The sequence below is a fragment of the Betta splendens genome, chromosome 7 (genome assembly GCF_900634795.4).
Source record: "Betta splendens chromosome 7, fBetSpl5.4, whole genome shotgun sequence".
Taxonomy (NCBI): Eukaryota; Metazoa; Chordata; class Actinopteri; order Anabantiformes; family Osphronemidae; genus Betta; species Betta splendens.
This window is the reverse complement of record NC_040887.2, coordinates 6851534-6860543: the sequence shown is the minus strand read 5'-3', so window position 1 is coordinate 6860543 and position 9010 is coordinate 6851534. Positions and strand designations below refer to the sequence as shown.

The window sequence follows — 9010 nt, the reverse complement described above, 5'->3', positions numbered from 1 at the left end:
TCCACAGATAACGGCTTCAAGCAGGAGATAGCGTCTATCCAAATGAGGATGTTCTTTATTCCAAATGCCATCCGACGGGCTATTATCTCAGCCATCACATGTCTGCGTAGGGATCTGTGTGAAATGCTGCGTCGTCCGTCACACAATGATGCCGCCGACGTCTGAGCTGTCAGGAGATCTCATATCCGTCTGAGGAGGAAATGAGAGGTCTGATGGAACCAGGGCCGGAGCTGCTGGAGACGATATTAGTGATGGGAGATTGCACAGAAAAGGAGCCAATATAGCACAAGTGACGCGCAGAGCGTTTTGTTGGCGTCTTACACATAATGCACTGATCCGACTGCTTCATTTATCTGTAAATGATGACAGTGAAGGGCCTCACCAGCTTATTCCAATCGAATCGAGCCTGCACACATCCAAACCAGGCCTCAGAGGTAATATGTTAAAGCAGGAGTGAGACAGATTTCTATGTAATATTTTCCTCACTTATTTCTGCACTCATGACTCAGTCTCATTATAATCTGGGCTTCCCTGCAGGTTTTCTGCTGACATTACACCAGGGTCATTTTCAATATTTAGAAGTGACGCTTGCAGTCGGGGCGACATAAACCTAATCTGAGCACTGGGCCCGTTTTTTATCCTTGAAATGAAAATTACGATGTGCAAATATTTGTTTCTTGGAACAAATTGTGTTTTTATATTGTTTCTCTGTAGACAGGTTACTTCTCGTGAACGCAATTCATCACCAGCAGATGGAGATAGAGGAACAATGATGGGAGTCCTGACTGCTCTTCTACTGTCATTATCTGTCAGCATTTCTATGGCAGTCTCACTGGTCATTATATGCAGGAAATGTTTTTCCCCTAATTGGTTAGCATTTAAAAATACTGCACTTACAATGTAAACATCTTTGTCAAATGTAAAACCGTGTGCTGAGAACAATAGCTTCATTTTTTTAGATTTCCAAACATTGATATGGAGAAGCTCAGCTGTGCAATATCTACATTTATGCGTGGTTCTCTGGGATCTTTGTGATGGTAATGACTGTGTCCTCTGTTATTAAACCTTCAGTATTGCACTTCCCTAGTTGTCACTGGAACGTAATTAAATGATCTTTGGGTAGGTGAGATTTATAATCAGCAGTAGGGGGCACTGTGTCATCATCAAGAATATCTGCACAGAGAGGGGGGGTTGGAGCAAAAAGGGAGGGATGATGGATTCCATTTCTATTCTACCTTTAATCCAACTGTGAAATTCATAAGTTAAAGGCAGTCCCGTTTTTCTTCTCAGGTATTTCTCTGAAAGACCGTGTTCTGCATCAACCTCGAGTTTCATTGCACTTTTAACCGCCCCCCCCCAAAAAAACATAGCAAACACTTCATATATATATATCTGGCATAAAGTAAAAAAAGTAAAAAGTTTAATTAGCAAATCTACACTGAGAACCCTGCACTCCTCAACTAATGAGCCACGCGGCAACAGTCACATTAACTCGTGCAACATCAAGCTCCAAAATTCTCCTCATTAACCTCCGATACTTGCAGGTTGGTGCAAAGCTGTGTTTAGAGGCAGCTGCAGGTATAAAGCGCTGCTCAGTGACTGTGTGAAGACAAACCGTGACCAGTAGAGACACGCGTGTCCACTTTAAACATTTTATTACAGACAAAAGAAAACAAAAGAAGTTTTTGTGACACAAAATGAATCTAATGCTGGTACGCTGGCATTGCACCAACAGTAACCTCTGAAAAAATAGTTCTTATATAATAATAATAATAATAATAATAATAATAATAATAATAATAATAATAATAATAATAATAATAATAATAATAATAATAATAATAATGCACCCTGATGAAAATAAGCCAAAATGTTACTTCATATCATTCATAAATAGATGAGAAACCGGCAAATTAAATAGAATGACCGCATTGTAAAACGTGATATTTGACAAAACTAAATGGGTTCTCTTCTCGCTGGCGTTACAAATTAAAGAAGTACATTTGGCAGGTTTTTACACAAAATTAAAATATCTACTCCCATGACCATTCCTCCGAAACGCAAATCCTGCTACAGTGAAAAACAAAACAAAACGAAACGAAACAAAATATCTTAAAAAGTTTTTTCTCTTCACAAAAAAATGATAAAGATGAGTTCAACACAATCCTAAAACACCTAATAAAACTAGTCAAAAACTTTAAAACCCACTGTTATGTTTTTTTTCTTTAGTAACATTTCACATTTAGCAACTTTTTTAAATTCACCTGTACAAGTGGTGTTGGAACTAAGGGGCCGGTGGGCGGGGTTATGAGTGAGGGGGCGGTCCTTCCTCACCCAGAGGAGGAGGAGCTAAAAGGAACCATTTTTACCTACGACCTCTGCAGTCCTGTAGAGTCTTGAGGCCCCGTGAAGTGAGCGACCCCGCTCTATCAGAGCTCCGCCGCCCAAGGAAGCGGAGCGCCGTTAGGTCGCTGACTGCCTCTTCATTCGGAGGGAAACGAGACCAGCGAACAGTTTCAACACAACTTTTAGTGTGTGAGATCCCTCAATCAATCCGCCTGAAGGAAAACACAACCAAACCGAAGAAAAGTAAAAAAAAAACAGAACGCGAGGGACTGCAGCTAAATACACACGTAAGAGGGATCCATTTTAGTGATATTTACAATCACTCAGTGAGAAATAAAGGGAATAGAGGAGTCCTTTACTAGATTGATTTACAAATGTCTTGTGTTTGTGACTATCGCCAGTAAAATTCGCTTTCCCTCAGTCCAGGTCTTTCAGTCTGTTCTGAAGTACATCCATCTCGGCTGAGGTGACTGTATTCTAGTTTCCTGCGTTAGCTCCTTTATCCAAGCCCCCTATTCTGAGTATGCTTAGAGCATTCACGTCCCCAATGAGGGCAGTCTATGGCAAACACAGCGTAATGGAGTGAGGAGCAGAGAAAGCATCTTTAAAAAATTCAAAACAAGATGAGAAGACATTTTTTTTTGGTCTTCGTTTCCAGTATGTTGGCATGAGCTTAAAGCTCGCTGCCCCCGCGAAAAAATGGAAAGTTTACTGATAAGGAGGAGAAAAAAAAAAGAAAAGCAAGAGAAGGGCCTCAGGCTTCTGGCTGATCTAAGTGCTTGGCAAATAGGTGAAGGTACTGTAGCAGTCTTTGGGATTTTCAAAATCCAGCAGAATAAAAAGAAAAACAAAATGGTGTAGAAGCAGATATATCGATGACGTCGTTGTAATGTTAGAAAGCTCCCTGGAGTCTGACATTTGGAGGTCTTTCAACTTCAAGTGAGGTAGAGAGGCTTGTCTCGGGGTCCCATGCCACTGCTGAGAGAAAAAGAAAGCCTATTATTGTTTATCTGGCTATCGGGACACGTGAGTACAGCTGTATTATGACTACAGGTAAACCTGTTTGTTCTGCGTTTCATCAGGAAATCCCAGCGAGGCGATAAAACATCGCTTTGAAGGTTTCAACAGCTAGACTGACGAACAGCAGGCGTCAGTGAGCATTTAGACAAGTACAAAAGTCAAAATTTGCAGATCACTTGGTAGCAAATGTCAAATACAAAGCCTGCGCGGCACTTATCTCCCCCGACGCTCGGGAAACTATTCACTAAACTCCCCCAAACTCCAAACTACGACGATCCAACGCAGAGAGCGCGAGTTAAAGCGCAGGCTCGCTCGACTTCAAAGCGCGTCAGACGAGATCAGGCCCAGACGCCGACCCCGGGTTGACGCGCAGATAAATCCGCTCCAAACACAGGAGATGCTGAGGATCAGCAGCACCGGGTCCCGGGTGGAGCTCTTCCTGCTGGAATCGCAGCATTAATATGTTCTACACCCGATGCGAGGAGCTCACCCGCAGTGGTTGGGTCCACAGTCCCTGTTGCAGTACTCGCTGTCCCAGTCGGGGTTCTGGCCGTGCACTGGGTTCGGGGCCCCTGGAGACTGTGAGCCCCCGACGCTGTTCTGGTAGTCGGCCTGCATATGGGAGAACGCCTGGATGAGGGGGAAACAGGCGAAATTACATTCAGCGGCCCTCTCCCGCCTCATTTAATCTGAATGGTCAGCGGTACCAACCTGTTGGCTGAGAGGAGGGGAGTGCAAAGGCGCCTGAAGCCCCATTTGGTGCGAGATGATTGGCTGCGACTGCTGCATGCGGATGGGCTGGCCGAGCAGGGAGTTCTGGTGCAGGGAGAGCTGGGCGTGGGGGTGCAGGGGCGGGCTGATCTGGAAGGGGGTCGGGGGAGAGGCACTCATGCTGGGCGGCAGCATCTGGGACTGGCCGAGGGCCGGGGCCAGGGTGTGACGGGGCCCCGCGTAGCTCTGGAGCTCCGACAGGGGGAAGGAGCCCGGCGGGCCCAGGTAGGGCGAGGAGGGCTGGGGGGGCACGCTGTAGAGGGGCTGCTTGAGGTGGGAGGGCTGGCTGCTCTGCTGGGCACTTTTTGGTTCGGGGTCACTGTATGTCTGTGGACAAAGAGCGCATCGTTTCAATAGACAATCAGCTGTCAGCCATTTAAATCACCCGTTTATCGTCATTCATCAAGTTATAGCTTGAACAGCAACATCCGTTACACGTAAAAAGGATTTGTTTCTTCAGGATAAAGTCTGCTCTTTGGGCCCATTTGGGCCTTTGACTGTTTTTACTTTGGGACTTCAGTTGTTTTAGCTCTTGGGGACTTTCACAATTCATCTTGTGTCGTGTTGTGTCTACATTTTGCTCTCAATTCTCTGACACTATCAACAGTCACAATAAACAATTACACGAGAAGCAGGAAGACATTTCCACTCAGCTCGTTCATTCCGCCCACATTCCTGGTTGTGACATGACAATTTTGAATTAATGCTCCAATAGAAAACACTTATCCAGTATATTATTGCATCGCTCCACGTCACAGACACTTGTCGACTGCCGCGCTTTAAATCGATCCAAACTTCAAACCGGCCCAAACTTTTGACCTTTGAAACTTGGGCCGTGTCAGTGTGAGCAGGTGCAGCAGCCTTAAAAACACCATCCACCTCCACCTCCACCCTGTCCCACCCACTCTGGGCTCCTATGATGAGCTGTCACATTGCTCATCTCCAGCCATCAGTGTTGATTAGAAGGTAATGGAGCCCATTTGTATGAATAGAGCAGGGGCCGAGGTAATGATCAATAGACACCTTGACAGATAGATGGGAAAGGGAGGGACACACACACACACACACACACACACACACACACACACACACACACACACACACACACACACACACACACACACACACACACACACGCATATATATGCAGGAGCCCAGACACAGAAATGAGGCTGTTTCAGTGCAGAACAAATGGAATGACAAAAGGAATCTTCCCCACACGACGCTGTGTGCTGTTAATAAAAGACGGCACTAAACAATGCAATCCACAGCATCTCTCCTTGGCTTTCTGTATTCTATGTCCTACTACACCAGTGTGTATGAAACACCATCATTCACACTGTGAATTAGCAGGAAACGACATCAGAGCCCAACGATTTGGATGTACAGTACAGTACAGTGCAGAACTTTCTGATGCAGATGACGACATGGATCAGAGATTATCTTGCAGACAGTCAATATTGTGTCCATATGCTTTTGTGCACTGATTGGTTGACCTTCCCCCTGCCCTACATCACCCTACTGCCTTCTACGACCCAACCCCCAACATCTGCACACTATGTAAATTAGGGTTTGTTCCGTATATGGTCTGCTTTATACATTAGATGCCCCCAACCTTCCCATTAGCAGGGACTTAGCACCCAATCCATCAACAGCCTTTTGCCACGACATGAGTGTGTGTCATAAGCGTTACCTTGGAAACCAGACTGGCTCGGTACGCGGCCAAGGCTTTCAGGTACTCTTTCTTAGCCGCCTCAGTTTTCCTCTTGTACCCCTGTGAAGAGAGCAAAAAAAATAAAAACACAGGGCTTCAGGTGAGAGGAGAAGCTGAGACGCTCATAAATGCACAGACTCCTCACACACACACAGACACACACACACACACACACACACATGCATAATTACCTACTCACATCCTGCACACATGCGAGTCCGCACACACAGGGTTTCCCTTTCCATCAGAGCCAATGGTACAGAACACCTCCATTTCATCATTACTGCACTAATACTCCCTCATCACTATGTGTCTCCCTCTATTATGGCATCACATCATCTCCAATCCCATCCACCCTAAGAAATGAACCAGAACTTCTGCCTCTCCATCTCCTTTCAGCCTCACAGTAACAGATATAGAAGCACACTATTCTGATACATTAGAATCCAATCGTACAGTTCAGTATATGAACCTACCTTAAAAAACCCACACATGTTGACTTTTACCTTCAAACTATAATTACTTTAAACTGCAGCTGCCGTGTTTGAATGAAAGCAAACTAGTTTTATTAGAGCATATGAATGAATCGATTTTCATTAAAGCACATGTACACATCTAAGCGTGCCTGTGTAGGAAGCAGCCGAGTGCCTGGAAATAGGGCTATTAGCCATGATTGCCATAGGCAAATCAGGTCTATTATGCAGAACACAAATATTATTAGGAAAAACAAGTTTACGCTGGGTTGTTTTGGATAATACTGCTAATGTGAGACTAGTACCAGCACTGAGAGAAAACTGACACTCTCAGAAATATTAGTCAAATGAGCCGAAATCTGAAGCTTTTGATATTTGGTGCAAAAGTAAAACTAGTATTATTATAAAGTTACTGCAGGACCAACTCTGTGATCATTAGTGTTTCCTATTAACAGCGACGCTAAAGAGCAAGAAAAGGATGAGGGTCCAAATAACCAATGAGACTAACACAGTTAGTCAGTGGAAATGAGACTGATCAATAGAGACGCAAGGTGTGGAGGTATTTTGTTTTAATGGACTGATTCCTACTGTAAGAAAAAACCCTGACTTTGCATCTTGATAGTAAAAAGTAGAGCAAAGGTGAGTGTCTATGTGCATGGACACATATCTGCAAGAGTAATAGACGCTACGAGTGTATTTACCCACATAACATATCAGTTTTACATTATGAAGTGGAAATATCCCAGATGTGTTTATATCTCTCCCATATTGACCGTTTGTATCTGTGAAACGCCCGACTGTGTTTGCCTCAGTGTTCCACGGCGGGTGCACAGATAACTCCCCCCCCCCCTTCCTTTAGCTAGAATTAAATTTAGAAAGAAAATCATTTTAATGAGAGTCAGGGGAGTGGGAATAACCGGATGGATTATCTTTAGAACTAGCTCATTAAGGTGAGCTGCATCTCACAGCAATGTTCTGGTAATTACACGGCACACAATGCTGCGGCTCGCGCGCCCCCTGCTGGCGGCACGGGGCCACGCGAGGCCCCGGCATCGGCCCCGTACCTGCTTCTGCTCCTCTCCTAGGCTGTCCCACATGGACGCCACGATCTTGGAGACGTCGCCGAAGGTGGCGTTGGGGTTCTGGCCCTTGATGGCCGCCTGCGTGTCCCTGAAGAAGAGCGCGTACGCCGACACGGGCTTCTGCGGCTCGTTGGGGTCCTTCTTCTTCTTCTTCTTCTGCGGCTTGGGTTTGGGCTTCATCATTTCGGCCGCCGAGCGCTTCTCGCTGTTTATCTGCAAGCACGAGGAGGTGATGAGAGAAGGAGACAAAGGCGACCGCGCGGACAAACAAACGGGACACATTGAGCGCGTTTACGAGCGCGAGGCGTCGACTCGATGGGACGCTTGAGGTGTTAAAAGCCCCGCGTGAACCGCTGTACATGCAAACGCTCACAAGCAGCCGATACGATATTCAGAGAAGGCTTCAGAGGGGTTCTGTGAAAAGCAGCCGCAGCTCGCTCTAAGAAGAGAAAACACATCAATTTACCGACACGGGTGAATGAGGACTAACAGGACGTCAGTCAGACAGGTTGGACTCTGGGGTATTGGATTGGAGCAGGGAGGCGAGGGTCCGGAGGAGAGGGGAGGGAGTCCAGGGCTAATTATAATCTAACCGGCAGTAGATTCACTGGCTTTAAAATCGCAGCATCCACCTTTTTTTATTGCGGCTACGTTTTATTTCCACATGCACCCACTCGGGTTTGTCAACACGCCGCAACCTGGCTCCGCTTTCAGGAGGCAAAGGCGGCTCTGTACTCGGAGCCAACAACACACGGACGCGTTTCCATTTTCCGCGCAGCGCTCCGACAGGGAGTCAAATCCAGGTCACCTGATCCTGGTTGTGATTCTATATGGAAATCACCTTCTTCGCTGAGGACATCAAGAGGAATAAGGTAGAGAGAGAGAGAGAGAGAGAGAGAGAGAGAGAGAGAGAGAGAGAGAAGCAGATAGATAAAGACCAGGCAACAATCCAGTTTCCATCCATCGGACAGAGATAATGACTGAGCATATAATGATACACACTGGCATTATGGGAAATGAAGTGTACGTATGTATTGTATTTATGGTTGAGGAGCTATGGAGATTTACAGGCTACAGGCTTTTAGCAGTGAGAGTCCTATCTGTTTTGGTGCAGAGAGCTCATCTCCAAGGCCGAGTCCCCATTTCAACAGGTTGCCTTCTGAGACATTTTAAGCAGCGTCGAATGTTCTCCTTCATATAATCCACTGATCCTGCGTTTCAGTGTTAAAACTCAGCAGGGGCAGCAAAACAAACCATGAAAAAAGATTTGTCCCTGCACGACTATCAGGCAGCGACTCGAGGACATTTAGAGACGCTCGCTTTCGTCTAATGCATACTCATCAAGGGATTAAGCAACCGCCGTGTTTCTCTCTTCACCCCTTTGACTGACAATCGGTTCACAGGAAACGGCCGCTTTTGAAAAAGCACATTGTTTCTGCTAAACATTTGCCAAACAACGCGCCGTATTGCACTCAGCATGAAATTAACTAATCAAAATTCAAGGTCCAGGAGCACATTTGGCAGCTAAAGAAAAAACTTCAAAATGGCTTTTGTGGCGCACGGAAATGAATGGATGTTCCCATTCAGAGAGATGTGAAAGAATT

General features: G+C 45.7%; 1 protein-coding gene across 3 annotated transcripts in view; it reads right to left on the bottom strand.

Moving 5' to 3' along the window:
- Positions 1-1638: 1638 nt before the first annotated feature.
- The window catches only part of LOC114858569 (thymocyte selection-associated high mobility group box protein TOX-like), a 53778-nt gene continuing 46406 nt past the window's right edge, over positions 1639-9010 (bottom strand). For all 3 annotated transcript variants that reach the window (XM_029155959.3, XM_029155960.3, XM_055510388.1), the window contains 5 exons: positions 7389-7619; positions 5831-5911; positions 4078-4464; positions 3857-3996; positions 1639-3324 (listed from right to left, as the gene is read on the bottom strand). In XM_029155959.3, the coding sequence (XP_029011792.1) occupies positions 3282-3324; positions 3857-3996; positions 4078-4464; positions 5831-5911; positions 7389-7619 (882 nt within the window). In that variant the 3' untranslated portion in view covers positions 1639-3281. The remainder of the gene's footprint in view (positions 3325-3856; positions 3997-4077; positions 4465-5830; positions 5912-7388; positions 7620-9010) is intronic.